The sequence below is a fragment of the Hippocampus bargibanti genome, linkage group LG13 (assembly GCF_051943395.1).
Source record: "Hippocampus bargibanti isolate YZ-2025 linkage group LG13, ASM5194339v1, whole genome shotgun sequence".
NCBI classification, from domain to species: Eukaryota; Metazoa; Chordata; class Actinopteri; order Syngnathiformes; family Syngnathidae; genus Hippocampus; species Hippocampus bargibanti.
Window position 1 is genome coordinate 16,565,113 of NC_142746.1, and position 20,835 is coordinate 16,585,947.

The 20,835-nt window shown below is 40.7% G+C and overlaps 1 protein-coding gene across 4 annotated transcripts in view; it reads right to left on the reverse strand.

The window, feature by feature from the left end:
- Window positions 1–20,835, reverse strand: part of sipa1l2a (signal-induced proliferation-associated 1like 2, genome duplicate a) — an 89,871-nt gene that overhangs the window by 21,258 nt on the left and 47,778 nt on the right. For all 4 annotated transcript variants that reach the window (XM_089011894.1, XM_089011892.1, XM_089011893.1 and 1 more), the window contains exons 5-14: window positions 20,227–20,401; window positions 19,243–19,346; window positions 18,386–18,543; window positions 17,522–18,098; window positions 12,000–12,274; window positions 5,656–5,910; window positions 3,562–3,708; window positions 2,322–2,425; window positions 2,153–2,241; window positions 936–1,309 (exon numbers count right to left, since the gene is read on the reverse strand). In XM_089011894.1, coding sequence (XP_088868020.1) covers window positions 936–1,309; window positions 2,153–2,241; window positions 2,322–2,425; window positions 3,562–3,708; window positions 5,656–5,910; window positions 12,000–12,274; window positions 17,522–18,098; window positions 18,386–18,543; window positions 19,243–19,346; window positions 20,227–20,401 — 2,258 coding nt within the window. The remainder of the gene's footprint in view (window positions 1–935; window positions 1,310–2,152; window positions 2,242–2,321; window positions 2,426–3,561; window positions 3,709–5,655; window positions 5,911–11,999; window positions 12,275–17,521; window positions 18,099–18,385; window positions 18,544–19,242; window positions 19,347–20,226; window positions 20,402–20,835) is intronic.

Genomic DNA, 20,835 nt, shown 5'->3' on the forward strand with positions numbered 1-20,835 from the left:
CTCGCATTATTCAATTTCTGTACGCTGACACAACATTGAAACCATTGTTCACCATTTGGAATTTTGACAGCATTTTGTTCCACAAAGCGGGTCAATTGCTTTTTAAATCTGCTTACTGTGAAGGATGTCCTGCATGTGATTCACATTCAGGTTGATTACAACATTCCATGGAACTCTCATGACCTCTGTGGGGTCATCTTTTTTTTTTCATTCATTGTTTGTGATTGACATTGCCGACTGGCAAAACTCCTTATTACAGGCTTCATTTTTGGGGGAATTCCAATAAGTTGAACGCATCAATTTAGGACAACACGTTCAGCTCATTTTAACTCATACATTGCCAGCACATGCACAAATGTGTCCACTCCAGTGCCATGGTTATTGTCACTTTTTTAGTTTTAAGACTACATAAACATTCGATACAGCGTTAGAAACTTTAGAGTCTCTTCTTTCATTCGAAAAAAAAAATGAGTTCATTCTTATATTATATGGGTTTGGAGTTATTTGAGCTTGAAATGGGGGCGACTGTCAAAAATACAATACAATACATATATATTGGTTTGTATATCGCTTTGACAATAGCTGAAGCAGGAACAAAGTGCTAAAATGGAAAAAAAGTGGAAATGCTACCCCCATTGTTTGAGGCCATGGCCAGCGTTTTATTGGCACCCAAGCATGAAAAAATAAAACCCAAACAAATTCAGGAATGGCGCTCTACGTCATATTTTCAATTCCCGAATAATTTTAGGAATGGCAGTGAATGAGTTAAAATGTGTCAGGAGTACTTTTTGCGGTTCTATAACATTTTAGCAAGCACTTGTTCCACTTGCGTTAAGTTGCCCACCATATGAAACAAATCCAACAACTTCTGTGACCACACCAAAAACCAGTGCAATTAAATATAATAATCATGTAGTTTAGATGATATGTGATACCTTGAGTGTGAAGAGATCTCGCTCAGGTCTCCGATGCTTCCCTCCGTCACATTACTTGCCATTAAAGCAGAAGCGTAACCCTGTGGCAGGTATGGTTTGCCGTGGTCCTCTTCAGATGGCCCGTCCTCATGATGCTCTGAGACCCATGGGTGTCCTAATTCCCCTACCCTGCTCTGCATCAACATCCGAGCCCCAGGAACCATGCAGGGATTGGTATCGATCCCGCTGTCCGTGGAGGCGCCTTTGACGTAAGTGAGACCCAACATCTCCGGGTCCATCAAGTCTCCCGAGCCAAAGTGCTTATCATCGCTGTTGCTGGATGCATTGCTTGACAGAGTATTGCTACTTGAGTGGCTTGAGTTCTTATCGCCCATCTAGGACAGCGAGAGAATCACAGATACACATAGTGCATCAGAAACATTTCTTCCGGGTGTTCTAATGTGTCTTATAGCCACCAAACGGGAGTATTTGATTCTTTTTAACTTTCTTTGACCTCGTTCTGTGGGAGCAAATGTCAGCCCTGTTCACCTTAAGTGGTCCTAGTTGGGGTGGCATGCAACTTAGTTTGACTTCAACTCACATATCATTTATTTAGTTGAGTAGTAAAAAGGGCAAAATATAATTATTGATATCTATATTTTTCTTATAAAAAATAAGAACATGACCCATCATGTTTTGTTTAATTTGCTTCTGAGAGACTGCAAAGTCTTGGGGCAAATTAAAAATCACACCATATTACATCAAAGAGACCTACAGTAGTCTACTTTTAAAAAGCAACGGCGAGAACATTGAGGGAAATTCTGTACAGTCCCAAGTGAATGGTGATGTAACACCAGCTGATGTTTGAAAGCCTTCGTTGATGTGAATGCATATACACAGCCGAGAGAAGTGATATTGTGTTGAATAGATTCAAGCTTCCGGGGAAATGTGTCTAGTAAAAGAGGAAGCGAGGATATAGGACATAACCAAATGAGCTAATGAGTGGAAATATATAAATGGAAGCCAGCAGGGACAACATGAACAACACATTGAACTCCCTGTGTACTTCAAGTAAAGAAAGTAAGGCTGACCTTTACTCTGAGTCTGATCAAAGGTGAAAGAGTACATGGCACATTGTCACATTCAACACGTTTCACCGATCACAACACACAAAAGTAATTGAGTCTAGAAATATGTCTATAATATGTCAAATCGAAAGAGACTTCTGAACTTTTTACCCTGGAGAGCTTATTGGGGGAGTCTTTGCTTCCTTCTCTCTGCTTCAGAGGGTTCAGGATCTTTGTGGCGGGTATGTGCCATTTGGCCTCTGCAGATGGGGATAAATCAAAAGTAGACAAAATCATCCAATCCACACTACTTGCTTTAATGGTTGATTCGGGCACTCACCTGCCGACCTGGTCCTCTCCAGAGTGGGTTCTCTCTCCCTGTGGATGTCTCCATCACCCCCGTGGATGTTTCCTGCATGCTCATGAAGGATAGGAGAGGGACATCTGCAGAGAAAAACAAGAGGAAGGAGGCAGTGTGAGAATTGTATTCCACAAGGAGTAAGCCTCAGAGAGATTCTGCAGAGGTAATGCAATTAGCGTGCAATCACAAAGAGCCAAAACACTTGAGCTCAGAAGCAAACAAAAGACCTTTCAGATGACTCGGCATTACAGGACCTATCATACTCTTGACGAAAAGAGGAGCCCATTTTTCCAACAGGGCTTATACATTAAAGCTATCAAAGCAAAGTGGGGTTCCCACTGCGGTCTTGATACTATGTGACTTTTTTTCCAGCGACCTTCAGTGGAGATCAATGGATCAGTCAATATGTCTTGTTCTGTACTGAACAACTACAACTCTTCGAATCCTTGTAAATTCAGTGCACGTTTGAGGCTGCTGATAAAAAGGCAGCGTGCAAGGCCCCTTGTCATAAAATGTCATAACCTCTTCGAAAAGCATTCTGCTCACATGCCAGTATCAGGTCGACTGCTTGGCCTGCATAATGAACATGATGTGACATTTTTCAACACACTACGATTGCATCGAAGTAACATCAACAAAATGTCAACCTACAGGTATATTCAGAATTTACCGGAGGTATAATTCATTTCTTTTGTTCAATGTATTTAAAAAAAAAGACATTTTGATTGCCCTCTCTCTAAGTACAGCAGGCCTGCTTTTTATTCCACTTAGAGTCAGCATTCTTGATAATAGTTTTATCATTTCATTTCAGCGTTCTGAGGACAAAAGCAAGAAATAATCTGAAATTACAAAGAACAAAAGAAACACTTATTATTTCAGAACAATGACAATGAACTTCCAAGTAGGCGTTCTGTGAGAATGAATAGCTTTCAGGCGAATTTTATGCTCCTCCTTGACTGACTATGAGTCCTCTCTGTTTCATTAATATCAGTCACCTACGGAATTACTGGTATTATCTTGACAACTGTGATTTAGGCTAAAAGAGAGGATGAGACTCTTTTGCAAGTTAGAGGTTACACTTGACAGTTTGTATCAGCATCACTGATACAACACAAAACCAGCATGAGGTTTATTCTTTGAATAAATATCAGGTCAATCAGGTAAATCTAGGATTAAACTACGATGTGTGAAAAGCAGTAACAGTCGTGTGGTTACGTACCCATCATATCCAGGCTGTTGGGACCAGGAGCTACTGCCACAGGGTCCTGGATCACTAGAAGAGGACTGGTTACTGGGGGAACTGCGGTAGTGCTGCTCTCCCTTGTTACAGGAAGTAAGTTGAGGATTCTCCAAGTCATGCATCATTCTGCGGAACAACAACGGTCTTAAATCAGAGTGTGTGCATAAGTAAGTTATCCAATACAACACAAGACAATACATATTGATTTATATAGTGCTGAAGCAACAAAGTGCTTAACATGGACAGCAATCATATACAGGAAATAAAGTGGTCACAAAGATAGTAGAAGGCACCAAGGAGTGAAACCAAGATCAAGTCGGAATCATGCAGAGTTGAATGCCAAAGAGTTCAACTCAGTTTTGAGACTGGTTTTAAAGCTGGGCAGCTAGGAGGCTTGCTGAATATACAGTGGCAGGTCATTTCAGAGAATGCGACCAGCAACGGAAAGGGCTAAATCCCCTCTGAGCCTCCTTTAGTTTTGGACACATCTAATAATCTCTGGTCAGCAGACCTGAGGCGTCAGGAAGGTGTGTAGAGGTGGATGAGCTCGGAGAGGTAAGGAGGATCGAGGCCATTTAAAGATTTGAAGACAAATAATAAGACCTTGAAAAGAAATCTAAAATGTATAGGGAGCCAGTGAAAGGATGCCAGAGTAGGAGTTACTGTATGTGCTCCCTCTTACGAGTACCAGTTAAGAGGCGGGTAGCAGCATTCTGGATCAGCTGGAGACGCTTCATTGGGCATTGGCTGACACCAAAGTAAAGTGCCTTTCAGTAATTGAGTAGAGATGTGAGAAAGGCATGAATTATTGCTTCAAGGTGCAATAACATGCTGACCACGAGCCCACCGTGATGCCCCAGAGAATTACTGTATCAATTTATCTCTATGATGATTCATGAAGCATTGGTATTCCTAAATCATATTGCATTGAAATGCGGCACACATTTCAAAAAGTTCACTGCAAAAAAAGGATATATTATCCAGGAAATTCTATTTTGAATCTCATATTTCAACTGTTTTTTTCCTCCTGTGCCTCTTATCTCGACCTATACTCCTTTCCCCCCTTGGGCTGCATCATTTGACGGTCTAAAGTGGAACTCTTTCTTTGTTTCTACAGTAATTGGCTGAGATGAGCTGTGCCGTGCCAGTGTCCCCGTCACTTCCTCTTCAGTTAGGCGCAGAGGTGCAAGGGAGCGTGGAGTGGGAGTCGTACACGGAGTAAAAGAAAAGATGGAAAATAGAGTGCTCCCACTGACAGAGCCAGTGATTAGGCAGTGAAGGTGGCCGTTATACCAGTACAGTGAGAACAGGCAAAACCACAGGGGGTCATTTTGACACTGTGAAAAGGTTATCATGACTGTGGGGCTTTCATTAGGATGAACAAATCACTGCTTTGCATGGTTGGATGGGGATGCTGTCATCAAAACTAGACCGCTAGCTGCAATCCAAACTGGTCCATTCATATTCATGCATTAGCTCAACACAAAAACACCACAGTTTCTGCCAGTTTCGGCAGTCCGGAGACTCAACTCCTTCCCAGACCTGCCCACCCTGCCCATTCCCACTGCCACACTCACCGAACTCTGAGGACATGCTACATGCTGTACTATCATCCTGAACTCTATTTTTTGTTCTTTCTCATTTTTTTTCTGCAAGACCTCACTTCAACCACTTCAACCCTTTCTTCTTGTTTGTTTTTGCATTACTACATTACGTCACTTTATATATGTCACTACCTCACTTTACATTCAGAAATTACATGTATAGTCTGTTGTCAATTGTATGTCTTTTTTAGCCACGTTAGCCAACTATTAGTGCCTTGCATGCTGGGTCCGAGAGGACATTAATTTCATCTGTGCTGTATGTCATGCATATTAGCATATTTGACAATAAAGCTGACTTTGACTTTACATTGTTTAATTTTACCACCCATCCATCAGGCCATACATTTCCCTCATAATTATAACATAACCTCCACCTGTAAGTAAGGAATTATTCTTGCCACAGAAAAGGAGTGTAGTTCTACTGTAAGCTATGCGTTATATATAATAAACAAAATACACATGAGTGTACCTCGATCCATCTGGTAACTTCCGATCAAATGATGTGCTTCGTGGGAGAGCGGCCTGATGCTGCTGCAAGATCTGCTGACACTGGAAGCGGTCAGGACCCTGAGTGGGTGACCCTCTGGACAAAGGAGTTCCAGCCGCCGCGGGCACCCGATGCCAGGTGGTGTTCCTTCTGAACGGTGTCTTGTATTCGCAGGGTGTACCCTCACTGTCGACTTTGTACTCCACCATGGGAATGCGATACAGCTCAGAGCAGCCCCTGAGAAGATCAATCAAGACAGTTCGTGGTAAGCCACGGGTTTTTGGAATATGGAAGTAACAGCATAAATTGTTAATGAGACGAGTAGGTCATAATTGCTTCGGGTAAAAGCTTTTCACAAGTCACTTTTTAACATTTGCATCATTCATTTAATCTGAGGTCTTTGAAAAAGCACTTGAGGAGAACCTACCATTTATATTTTTGATGAACACTAAGTTAAGTGCTAATAGTTTATAAACTGCGGCTTATTGACTGTATTTTTCGTGTTAAAGAATCTCCCTTGCAAAACATGATTAGAAACAGCTGTGAAATGGAACATAATGTAAACATTACTGTTATTCTAAAATATGCTAAAAGGTCCTGTAGGACTTGAGGCTTCAGCTCAAAATTTAATTACTAAAAATATGGAACATCAAAGGTGTATTAATATGTGAATTAAATCAGGGATAATTTGTTGTGGCCAAAAAAATATTTCCCTATTTAAAAAAAAACATATCTACTAAATAATATTTGCATTTGGTAATCAGAACAACACGGTTAATTTCACGCACAGGTGTCAAAGTCAAGGCCCGCGGGCCAAATCCGGCCCGCCACATCATTTTTTTCGGCCCACGAAAGCAAATCAAACTTGTTAAATTCCATGATGATTGCTAAAATCTGAGCCAAAATGTCATATTTTTGGATGTCAACCACAATAAAAGTCATTATTCTTGACTTCAGATTTGAAAACGAGTTATTCATTAATTTGCTGTGTGCTCTATATGTAATATTTCAAGGGATTTAAACATTCTAATGGGTTCCCCAAATTCATAACGGCCCTCGAGAGGAAACTACAATGTGGCCCGCTGCAAAAAATGACTTTGACACCCCTGATTTAACGGATACCATTGCTAATAAATACAATTATATAGGCACAATTATACCATTTGTTATCATAATGCATAACAAATAATACCAAACTAAAAAATGGTTATCCATATATTTATTTATTTATTACAGGTGTGATTTGATGATTTGATCATACATACACCAACACTTTGACTATAACGTTAAAGATGACAATCCAAGGGGCCCTTTCTATGGCCATCACAATGTCGTAATTGTAAATAGCAGAACAAGTCTCTGAAATAGACAAACATGGGCTGCTTTTTCAGGCAACATTATTGGTAGAGTGAGGGCTGCACATATATTTAGGAAGGGGGCGACGGATTACAGGGTGACGGGCAGGGTTAAACATTCTGGATGTTTTGCAAGCCCTCCACAAGCATCTCAAGCATGACCCTCATACCTCATACTTGCATACCCCCTCTAAAGTCTATTTTCCAGAATGCACTGAGGGTTGAAATCTATGTATACATAGCTGTGGTCACAAGCACAAACAGAAAGGCTTGAAGAGGGCTCATTGACTGATTGTAAAGGGGAAAAGTAATCCATGTAAGTAAGACGCTTTCATCAAACTGGCCACGGTTGGCTGGGTGTTTACAACTGGCATCCGAGTGGGGCTACGAGTGTCACATGAGACAGCCTTAAAATCATGCTCCACTTCTTCCATCTCCACACTGTCACCCAGCTCACACCCATATGGCCAATATCAACATCCCATTGTCGTGACGTACTACAAGTGGTCGGAAAAACATCCTCCTGATCTTATGCTTTGAATAATTAATGGGATTCATGTGTGGGATGAAGCACACATCATACGGTTCACATATGGAACTGTAAATAATGAGTGACATGGTAGCATTGTAAATTCTATTATACCATTAACTGGAGAAGGGTGGTGGTGGTGGTGTAGTGGTTTAGATCACTCCTCCAGACTTAGAGCTCTAATGCCGATCACCCTGTATTATAAAGCTTGCCACTTGCGTGTTTTTATATCAGAGCTCTGGGGACGTGTTGGATTCCACAAGACAATGAAATATCTTATCGCTCAACTTTGTATAACACATTCATTGCCATTTACAATTTATTCAGGACTTGGAAATATGGCCATTCAGGAATTTGTTCAGGTTTTGTTTTTTTCTTGTTTTGGTGCAGATAAAGCTTTGGCCATGGCCTCTGGCAATGTTTTTTTCCTTTCCACAAGGGGGCAGCATTTCCCTTTTTTCCATGTTAGCACTTTGTTCCAGCTTCATATGTTGTTATAGTGCTATATGAACCAATATGTATGTACTGCATTGTATTTTGGACAGCCATTCTAATTTCAAGGTCATATAACTCCAGACCCATAAAATGTAGGAATTAGTAACCCTTTCTTTCTGTTGAAAGAAGAGATTCTAAGGTTTCTTACGCTGCATTGAATGTTTATGTAATCCTAAAATTCGATATTCGGTGGGTCCTGGAATTTCAGTGACAATGACAAAAACCCTGGCACTCGAGTGGACACATATTTGCACATCGTCTGGCAGTGAATGAGGTAATTGTAGTGGGTGGAGTTGAGGGGTAGGAACTGGGTGGTGCAAGTAGCGGGAATCAGTAAAGGTGTTATATCCTCACCATTGCTACACTTCTTTCTAGACTACTGCTCAGCCACTCATTACCTTGATGAAGTATGTGTAAATTATAATGCCAGGTTGCCACCCACAATTACTCCCTCAGAGGCTAAACGGGGTTAACAGCTTGTCAACAGGAAAGGTCTCCGTTTTTGTTTCTGCCCGTACTATTTGCACAAGAATAATCAAGAAGTGACAAGGTAATATCTAACGGTACAGTTCAGTGACTTCCAGGGGGATAGTTGAAAACAACCACCAGACTGGACCAGTGATTCTTGTCTTTGAAATATATAGGGGGAACTCTGTCTGTCTGTGTATAAATCAAATCAGGAAAAACAAACTGGTGGACATATTCATCCGAATGAAAGGAGAGGAAGTCGTGTGAAATGACGTCTGCCTCTTGTTCTCCATTATACTCAAAATATCAAAATATATAAATGGGGCCGACCTTTAACCACACTGGCCAAAAAGGGGCTAATAATAAATATACTGTATCAAACACAATTAGCCCCATGTTGTCATGTTTTTATTCGGAGGAAATCATGTGACAGTTTCAAGCATTTTAAGTGATGTTGCCAAAACACTAGTGCTTACTTGACCAAATGGGGTGGTGGTGGGGGGCGGGGGGTAATCAGCTATTGCCGCTTAACAAAATAGAATAAATGAGTGTGACAACAGGACCTTGGACCTCAGTCAGACAGCCGTCACTTCAATGACATGCCCACAGATTGAAAGACATGCTAATCCATTCCCACAGTCCATGTCACAGCAAAGAGCCAAAGAGGTTATGACCTCCACCAGGCCTTTTTAGAGCATCATTGTCCTGAGGTTCATTAGGAAGGTGTGCTCCAAAGTGAATACGTTTGCCTCCCCCCCCCCAAAAAAAAAAAAAAAAAGTGCCTCTCAATGGTTTCTTTGCCATGTGATCAACATGGAAAGAAGGGCCCTTGTGTAGAATTTGGAGGAATTAAGCAGCTCGTTGTGAATGTTTTTTTTTTGTTTAGCGGCGTTTCCTTTCACAGTGTCACCACGGCAAATGAGAATTCCGGTTTAACTAGAGTCCAGATGAAAATCACTCTAATGGCACTTCAAAAGTACAGGTCATGAGTAGCCAATTAAATATCACAAGTACTACTTCTCAGCAGAGGCCTGGAGTATGTTGAGTCCTCTTTAAATTTCAGATAAAAATCAAACATGGAAACCACAGCATCCCATACAATCATTGATAGAATAAAATGGGTTCCAAATGCATTCACCACACATCTTGCCCCCAGTATACAGACCTACAGTCCTATGTGCAAATCAGGACAGATGCATATTTTCTTTGGATTTAGACAGAATTGGAACAATTTTTAGAATAAACAGCTCCAAAACACTGACATAACATGATCAAGCTCAATAGGAAAAGAATCATAAATGAAGAAGCTATATAATCTCTTTCTTTCCAAATGACATTTGGTAAAGGAAACTGTGTCATTGAGGGTGTATGAAGCATTGTCTAGAGGGCATGAGACTAAGTCCATTGTTTAGGTCGCCCCTATCATTCAGGATACGGGGAACTGAGTGGGCCCTGCAAGCCCCAGCTGAATTCCTTTCTTTTGAGATCATTGCAAAATAAAGCAGAGCACTCACTCATTGTTGATTGCAACATTTAAGCAACTTAAAATGAAATCAAAGCGAGCCGGGAATCCTGATGATTCTTCACCCAACCACCCTGCTCTTGATTTGATCAAGCCATGGGAAAATATTCACAAGACCTTGAGATCGTCTCTTTTGGTTCTCATGAGCCAACAATAATTGGTGTCTTTGGCCAAAGTTGTGGAGGGGGATACCCCAGTAAAGCTCCAAAGCAAAGACCAGTATGTTCTTTTATGGTAATAACTGCTAATATGTCAAATGCATCTCTTTGCTCATAACACATTTGCATCAAATACATTTCATGTTTCGTATCATGACACCTTGTCAGAATTTACAATCGGGCCCAATGCCCAGCTTGAGCTATAGAGGGAAAATTAAGTCCAAATTTCTATCTGAAACTGGCACAATGATCATCAAGCCAGGTGCTTCAATGTCCCATGCTAAAACCACCATTTTCAGAGGCTGGGCCAGTTTTTGTTGGATGATTATTTTGTACAGTTTCAGCTTCCCCAAACTGCAACTACAACAGTATCATCGTTTATGATCACTGATTTTGGAAAGAGGATTAGACAGTGGTTCAGTCAGAGGAGCTGCTTTGTTGGGTTCAAAGAGGAAGAATATTAGGCTGCCATCTGGGAGAACAAATATGCCGTCTCTCTGTCGCCAGATGAGAAGACTGCAGTTCAAATCAGCGATCAAGCTAAGCAAATGTTACTTTTCATCAATCTTACTCATATTTTATATTTATTATCAGGTATATCCTGTGGTGATCTCCCGCGCAGTATTTTTTTTGTCATCCTCATATTTCCAAGAATAGCTGCAAACCACAAGTCCATGTTGGGTTGCTTATTTGTGAGCAAGTCGAGGCAAAGTTGACGGAAGAATATGAATATGAGGTTTCCTGAGATATCTACAAATTCTAGATGATAATCTGAATGTCATAATGGGGAGATGAAATGTCAGAATTTAACTCATTCACAAATTTATTCAGGAATTGAAAATTGACGTAGAGCGCCATTCCCGAATTAGTTCGGGTTTTGTTTTTTCTTGCCTTCCCATGTTAGCACTATGCTTCAGCTTCGGTCGGCTGTTGTTAAAGGGCTATATAAACCGATGTGTATGTATTGCATTGTATTTTGGACACCCACCCTCATTTCACGCTCATATCAAAGTCAAAGTCAGCTTTATTGTCAACTCCAGACTCATATAATTTAGGAAATAACTGTTTTTTTTTTCGGATGAAAGAAGAGAGTCTACGGATTCTTAGACTGCACTGAATGTTTATGTAGTCCTAAAACTCAATATTTTGGGGTTCCTGGAATTCGAGTGACAATGACGAAAACCCTGGCACTGGAGTGGACACATTTTTCTACTTATCTGGCAGTGAATGAGTTAAAAATACTGTTCCTACTGTTCTATACTTGGGTTGGGTGAAAGGGATCATGTTTATTTGTTCTTGACTTGAAATCGAGACAAATTCGGCATAGAGGTGATCTCATGGTACTGACCGTCTCTCACAGAAAAATAGACATTTTCACACACCACATTTATTCTCATCACATTATTTGAAATATATGTGTCTCTTTTTATTTGAAGAGAAATGGCGTCTTGTCATAGATGCCTGTTCCCAAAAAGCCAGCCCCTCCCACTGTAATTGCTGAAGAGAACAACGAGGGAGGACAGAAATAATAAGCCATGTATCAAAATGTTCTTCCCGTTATGAGCGTGAAACGCTGCTTCTGAGTGTGACACAGGTACAGAAACAAACAAAGAGATTCCACTGGGGAAGTAGCTGTCTACATCAAGCAAAAAGCAAGTCAGCATTTCTCGCCACTAATTAACTCCAACATGAGAGTAAATGCCAAACTAATAGACAAACATAAGAATGTCCGCCATGCATGGGAAGTAAAAAAAAACCACTAAGTAACAATGAATACAAGATAACGTTGGATTTCTTACCTTCGAGGGGTCCCATCTTCATATGGTTGGATGATAACCACCTTGACAGCCACGGAGGTACGCAGCAGATCGATCATCTGCTCGTGGGTGAGAGTGGCGACAGCGACCTTGCAGATCTCCACCAATCGGCTGCCTTGTCTCAAGCCTGCCTTCCAAGCGAAGCCAAACGGCTCTACATCAGCCACGATTCCCTCAAAGTTGACGTGGAAACCGAGCTGGCCCAGGCCGTTGCGCCGCAAAGTCATCTCTATGGTCTCACAGCCTCTGGTTGTGATCTTAAACAGGAATAAAAGTCAGTCTGATCATTATGTGAAATATAATCACTGGTGTAAATTATGTTGTTTTTTTGCATGAATATGAGAGCAATTATCTGATTGCAGTGACTCCATTTAGAGAAAATAGTGGCTTACACTCCATTGATTTTGGATTGATTTCATAATTATGTGCTATCAAAAACGCAAACAAATTCCAGGTGTTAACACCAGAGTGCCTGAAAACAAAGCTCAGTCAACCAATTCAAGTTTAATACCATTCAAGAAGTCAACGCACAAGAAAGGATGAAACCAAGCAATCCATTTTTAGCTTGACAACATAATTTGACCAACTATTCGTGGGTTTGACTCCAGCATGAATGCACTGTTTTACTGGATGCTTTCCCAAAAGTGTTTTCTGTAGAAGCACTGGAGAAGAAATCACACTGCACTCAATGAGGTTTAATCACTCGCCAGATTAGTCCCGGCTCAGTTGTGGTTGACTGCATCAATATACCTCAGAGTGGCAGCTGGCTTCAGGGACACATTAACTCAGACTTTGGCCTGTCAACACTTCACTAGATTCTCACACTAGCAGAAATCCCACCCTGCTGTGCGAGTGGAGCCCAAACAACCATAGTGGACCCTTACAGATCAACTAATGTCCTCAAAGTGAAACACTTTGGTAAGATGGGGATTTACTAATTTGTTCATCACTTTATTTTCCCATTGGCTATTTGTTAAAATCATAGTCTAGTGCTCGAATCACTATAAACAAGGTTCTTACAGAGCAGAAATCCATGAGAGTGGGGTTTGTGAGACTCAGTTGTCATTATGCAAAAACTGTCATGGGGAAAATAGAAGTGTGAGAACAATATGTGGAAAGGTTTTCAGGCCTTCAATGGATGCAAAACATACTGCCCTTTGTCAGAAATACACTGGGCCTGTCTAAAAGTTTTCCAACCTTTTTTTTTGTCAGTCTATAAAACGAATGTGCCTGTGACCTTCTTTCAAAAACGCACAGGTCCGACTTTTTTTAAAGAGACTATCTTCATTTCAATTATGAAGAAGTAGTTTCACTTTTGTAGGAATACTGCATGCCGTTGCCAGGAAACGGTAATTGCAACACTACCTGCACAGTGGCATGTATTAAAATGATGTCGAATGATTGACAAGTTTAATAACGACAGAACCCTGATGTTTGTTGGGAAAGAAAGTATGCCAACGAAACCATTGAACCGGAAATTATTTCCACTATACTGATCATGGATTTAAAAATGTTTGTCGTCTTTGCTTCTAAAATAACAATATTTCATCTGTGCTGTATGTCATCCATATTAGCATATTTGACAATAAAGCTGAGTTTGACTTTTGACTTGAAAATGTTACCGAGCTAGCTATCTACTGTATTTGCTATCTATTTGCTATCTAGATCGCTATATTTTTGCTATGTATTAGATATCTATTAGCGAGCTAGCTAGATAGTTTTCCATCAATTTGAGTTGCTTTCAGGTTGAGGGAACGCTGGCACATGTGGCTGCCGCTGCTCACCCACAGAAATACTTATCCAGTGACTGTAAAGTGACCTTGAGCATTTTGAAAGGTGCTTATAAATGAAATGTATTATCATAATTATGATAAAAAATGGAAAAGTGAAAAGAACAATAGTAAAATAAAGAGAATTTCAACATACACACAAGTTATATTTGTTATGTGACTAAACTGACTTCTGAAAAAATCATACTCCTTAACAAAGTTTGTCAGTGGATGGAGTACATGATTTATTGTTGATATCTTTTCCTGTTAATTTTACGTAACTTCCATTTTATTCCTAAAACTAGTTTAGAATCTCTCAGTGTCGGTCAAAACTTTGCCTGTGAGAGAAAAAACATTATTTTTGATGCTTCAATGGGTGAAAACTGAACAAAGGCTAATCACTGTCTAACAGTCATTAGTCACTTGAATTTAGACCAGACTCGTCACTGATGTCAGCCAATTAGTTTCATTGTGATGTGGCATGCGAGGAGAGATCGAACCAAAAATAATCTTGAGTGCAATACATACTGCATGAAGCATTGTGACAAAAAAAGACAAACAAAACATTACTGTGAAGCAGAGCAGATTAAAATGTTATAACCTCTACAATACAAATCCGTGCGGATTGAGCACAACAATATGTAGAGTGATATATTAAAAAAATAGTCCGCTTTCACCGTGCAAATTCAAGTACAGTCAAACCTCGGTTTTCGAACGTCTCGGTTCTCATCCCATTCGGTTTTCAACCTAAAATGTCATATTTTGTATGACCCGGTATACAACCGAAATTCGGTTCTCAACCAAACTGAGTGCACCTGAATGCATCACTCGACTACCCTCCGCGTCCTTATACGTCACTTTCTTATATGTCACGTCTTCCTCATTGTGACCGACGCATTAATATTGTTGTTGTTTTATTTTTGCGAAAATGCAGACATACAGTAAAGTCTCGTTATATCGATATTCAAGGGAGTCCGAAAAAATACCGATATAACCGGGACTATCGATATATCCGACCCTGTTTGCATGTAATTTTCTCTGTGCGTGCATAGAAATAGTATCAATATAACTGGGACTATCGATATATCCGATATCGATATAACGAGACTTTACTGTATTTGGTTAAGATCTCCTGAATAGTATGATTTTAAAGCAAGCAGAGGATGGTTTGAAAAGTTAGTGTGCCCTTTGATTGGTGAGCAACAAGTTCAGGATGTCCACCGTTTACTGCCCAAAGACAGCTGGGATAGGTGCCAACACGCCCCGTGGCAGACAGAGATTTTTATGTACAGGTGTTAATATTGATGTTAAAAATTGGTGAAAATAAAACATTACAGTTTGTTTTAAAATAATTTTACACATTACCTGCTCTATTATTAAGTTTTTTTTATCAGGTTTATGCTGTGAAATAGTTAAAGAGTTGTTTTCTAGACTTTGAACGGAATACGATTTTTTACATTGATTTGAATGGAAAGTGATGTTTCGGTTTTTGAACAAATCGGTTTTCGAACAGGTTTCTGAAACAGATTGTGGTCGAAAACCGAGGTAAGACTGTAATATAATTTTTATCCACACTCACACATGAAAGTAAAAATAAAAAGGACTACACGCAGTACTATGATGACTTGTTCAATAAAATCCAAACACAAGCCCCTAAGCGCACCGACACCCTGGAGAGCGGAATGTTATCACAAAAGCTTTTAGTGCTGTACTCACACAGGCTGCACGGAGTTGTAGTGACCAATCTACTCACTTCAAAATACATCACTAGCTCGACTGTCTGGAAACTACCAAATAAACCTGAATTGGATCAATCTCCGGGACAAAACGATGGACAACTTTTGGATTAAATTGGGTCACCTTATTGAGGTACACTGTATAAAACACACACAGATGGCACTGGCTTGTAAGTCGAACTTTTCATCTTTGGGAAATATCCATCACAATCCTACGGATAAGAACACTGCAAATGTGAGAGAGATTTGCATGGCCAATGAGGAGGAGAATCACAAATGCCAAAATGGCCTTCTCTGTTCTCCCTGGTGATGAATGTACCTCACTAAGGATACTATTTGGTAAAATTTTACCATCATTTAGGGCCTTAACATTATGCAAAATCTGTGTCCTTCAGCTGTAGATTTTTACGTCTCCATGATCATTTCTAATCTCTGGGGAACTGTTCTACTATTAGGGTCAAGAATTTTTCTTGAAAACAACTGACCCCCCCCCCCCCCCCCCCCCACCAGCAGCATTTGTCTATCCATCCATTTTCGGATCTGCTTATTCTCACAAGGGTCATAGAGACTGAGGACTATTCCAGCTATCTTTGGGCAGCAGGCGGTGTACATCCTGAACCAATTGCCAGTCAATCGCAGTGCACACATAGACGAACAGACATGTGTGCTCACACTCAGACCGAGAGACAATTGAGTGTTCCATTAACCTGCCACATGTTTTTAGGCCGGAGAGAACCCCCACAGCTTTGCCCAAAGCCTTTGTGCCTGATATATTTAACTGAAAATGAATTGAAAAACATTTTCAAATCATTGTACTATTGTTTATAAATGTCAGGTTTGAATTTAGGGGATACAAAAACATCTGGTGTTCAGTTCTTATATCTTACAGGACTTAAGGAATCAATACTGTGGGCAGAACTAAAGCATGTGGTTCTTTCTCAACCCCAAAGGACACAGTAATGAACATAAACAGAATGGAGATGAGCAGACAAAATGTTTAACTCTGAAAAGGAGTAACAAGTCACAGCTGTCTACTGTAAAACTTCAGACGGAATAGCTGTGACTGTATTTCCTCTCCCCAAAACTGGGTTGTTCCTGATTAAAGATGCGTCCCTCATCAATTAAAAAATGGCCGCAAATCTCATGAATATTGATTGTTAATTCCATTCAATGATGTATTTATTTGTTCCCCTAATGATTTTACCTCGCTGAGAGCAACTCATGTAAATATGTGACCCAAATAATTGGCACCAAGCTGGATGTGAGTGATGACTTTCAGCCAAAAATAACTCGGAGTGTGAAAATCCTCTTTGGGCTGCTCATTTTGAGGCTAAAGACATTTTTAAAATGCAGGGTTAGACTAAAGTATTACGAATAAACACACACTGACACGTTTTTGCCACGTGATGGGGACTAGGTCTGCGAAAGATTTGTCCCGTGGGAAAACAATTGCAAACATGAAAAAAAAAATATTTATGAAAGTCATAAAAGTGTGATTTTAGGACACAAACGTTTTTTTGCGGAGGCCATAATTGCTATGACATGGCTATTTGATGTAGCATCTTTTGCTAACGCTAATCCTGCCGTCATAATTTTGGAGTATAGTCATAGATGTGGATTCAGTTTAGTGCAGTTCGTTCCAATTCAAATGAGTTTGAAACACACACACACACACATACACACACACACACACGCACACACACACACACACATACTCACACGGGCCCATTTTTGCTACATGGTGGGGACTAGGAGTGCGAAAGATTTGTCCCGTGGGAACTCAATTTCAAACATGAAAATAAATATACTTATGAAACTTATAAAAGTGTAATTTTAGGACACAAATGTTTTTTTGCGAAGGCCGAAACTGCTATGACATGGCTAGTTGATGTAGCATGTTTTGCTAACGCTAATGCTGATATCACAATTTTGGAGTGTAGTCGTAGATGTGGATTCAGTTCGGTTCTAGAACACAGACTGTTTTCTAGAATGGCCTTACCTCTAATCTTTGCACCATCTCCCGGATGTCTTCTCCGCAGTTGTCATGGGCAGAAAGCATGACGCACTCCCCGCGCTCGTAGAAGATCTTTATACTCATAATCCCTGAGGTCCATCCAATGACATCGCGACAAGAGCAGTTGAAAACGACATTTTTCGATTCCTCCTCGATGAGCACAATGAACTCGTTGGATATGCCGAGCAAGCAATCCACATCCAACGACTGGCCAAAGTCACGGGCCCGTACACTCCACGTGATGGCTCCAACACTGAGCACATGTGCATCCTTCCTGGGTTTGACTTTCTCTTTTTTCTTGGCCCCGAGGTTAATGAAGCTGAATTTGACAGCAGAGTCAATTGTAGCAGTGCTGACAAAGTTTTCCGCCAAATCCTTCAGGTACTCCTGCCGCGTGCGGGTCGCCATAGCTCGGAATTTCTCGGACTTATGTGCTGCATTTTCTCCATTGATGACTTTAGCAAGCAAGAAGTCCCTAAAAACTGCAGACTTTGGGAAGGTCACAGACTTTGGAATTGGAGGGCCAAATGGTGGCACATCTTTTGACCTGGACACGGCAACACTGCAAAACAAACATGAAATGAATGATTTAACTCAACTGTTAAAATGAAAAGAATTTACAACCAGTCAAAACGATCATGCCGCTTACAATTGAATCATCTTTCAAAAAGGTGGAAGGAATACATTCAGGCAAAGCTAAAGGATAAACACGCCTACTTTGTCATAACGATATTTCATTGCCTCTCATTCCAAAGTCCGATCGCTGCAATTATTGGTTGATTTGACACAATGTCACACACATCGCACATTTAAAAGATAGCTTTCAATGAGGTGCAGAGGTCTTTTTACCTGTAGCAGACATTATCCGTGCATGGATTGTGGACTTTGACGATGACAAACACATGCTGAAAATGAGAACGGATGCTCTTTGGTGTAAAAGGAAGGGCCCCGGGCTCCTGGAATACGATGGTGACGATGTCATTGCCAATGTGCCTTTTCCGCAATAACTAAAGACAAGATAACAAGCAAGTTCAATACGAGGGGGGAGATGACACGTTCAGTAATAAGATAAGCAGTCTTCATTTACCAATCTTTATATGACTTTAGTTTCTTTTAAACTTAGAACGCGAGCTCTATTCAAAAAGGATTTGGACAGTAAATAAGGGACTTTAGGATAGAGAATGACGATTCCCAAATTTAAACAGCTTCATTTGTTGAATTGTGAACTGAGTTTCAGCATTGAGTAAATTTAGATAAAGATGAAATAGAGCTTTAAATTGAGTGACTCAACTGTCTAATATACAATAAGTGAAAAAACACAAGTGTCTGAAAGCCTCTTCCTGTTTATTAATGTCAACACAGAAATCTGTGTAAAGACTCAATTTGTGGACCTTTATGATTGCAGAATGATGGCACCAATGGTTGTCGAGCAACGGCTACAATCATTCAATTTCTCTTGTTAGTGTAGACAGGCAGGTCCTGCTCCCGGAATGCATTGATTAAAAATCCTACTATGAGGCACGGTTACCATGGTAATGCTCAGAATTTCAACTGATAGGTCGTTAGTGTGGCAAAATGATCTAGTGGGGGGCGCCTCGCAGGAGTCAAGAATGAACCTATCCGAACATGAAGCTGCTTAGAGACTAAAGTGTCAAACTGGTTGGCAATATAGACACACCAAACTGACGATTGCCGTGTCCACTGACCTGCTGTCTGTTGTTGGGTGTGTAGGGGAGCATGGTGGAGACGTGAAACATTAGCTCGTAGTCCTTGTAGGTGGTATAGAGAGAATGTGTTCCCGTGGAATCCGCTGGAACAAATACAAAAACAACTCACTTGCATCACGGCGCCTCTTATGAGTTGAATTGTTTTGCCATGAACATCTGATTGCAATACCAATTCCTAATCCAGGTGTAAAAATATTTTTTTTTCTCTACACCAGGAGTCGGGAACCTATGCGATAGATGGCTCTTTTGATGATTGCATATGGCTCGCCGATAAATCTAAATACATATTCTCGCTTTTTTCTGTTCGTTTTCTGTTGGGGCCTCAGTTGGCAGAAAGCGCAAATTTGATTGGATGACACTGACCTAGGTTGGCGGAAAGCGCAATTTTTATTGGATGATACCGGCCGTCAGTTGAAACAGGTAAACGCCCCTTTAAATGAGCCTGACGAGTAAAAACAAGGTACACTTCAGCTTGAAGGCACCGAAGGATTGTGGAGAGAAAATGTTCTGATTCTAATTTGCAATGAAACAATACCATCGATGAAACAGTCGAATGTCAGTGACATTTTAACTAGCCCCGTGTTAACGCTTAGCATCAACATACTTCTGTGAGAAGTATGTTGTATAGCAAGTGTAGAAGCTAATGAGCCGTGTGCAGGCTAGCTAGCAGTAACTTCGCATATGGATCCGAAGTTGACTTTAATTCCGATCGTTTGGCTGGATTTTTACCAATCATGAGGGACGGAAAACCATTCATGTTAATGGTGAGTACGATCACAAAGTTATTTTAAATAATACATTCTGACTGTGTTGTAAAGTAGCTGCGCGTGCGTTTGCGTGCGCGCGAGCGTGTTGTGGCTCTCACTGAAAAACGTTTCTAAATATTTTACTTTTATGGCTCTCTTAGTCAAAAAGGTTCCCGACCCCTGCTCTACACCATCCAACATGTGTGATTTGTCTTACTTTTGTTATCTAGCTGTGCTCTGTACTTGCCGAATCCTTTAAGGCGAACTCTCTGGCCCAAAAGATCCAAGAACTCCTCCAATGCTGGTCCAGCGCTCTCGTTGTTGTACATCTCTTCTTCAGAGCTTTGGCCCGCCTTACAATAAAGTACGCCCACCTTGTGCTGGAAACTTAACTAGAAAGAGAGTCATAAGGACACACTCAGAGAGTAAGTAGGACTTTGTGTTGCTGCTGCATAGCATAGAAAACACTCGTGTGTGTGTGTGTGTGTGTGTGTGTGTGTGTGTGTGTGTGTGTGTGTGTGTGTGTGTGTGTGTGTGTGTGTGTGTGTGTGTGTGTGTGTGTGTGCGTGTGTGCTCCGAATGATGCACTCAAACGGCCAAGAGTACCCACTTGTCACGTCACAGCTCATGCGATGGCTTTCATAACCCATAAAACATTTGAATGCATGCTTTTTAAAGGGAAGATATGACATCACCCGGGCTATATGCGGACCGTAAATCTTAACCCAGTTAATAGGTACCGTATTTTCCTGTGTATGAGGCGCACCGGAGTATAAGGCGCAGCCCCAATGAATGGTGTACAGTATTTTCAAACTTTTTCCATATA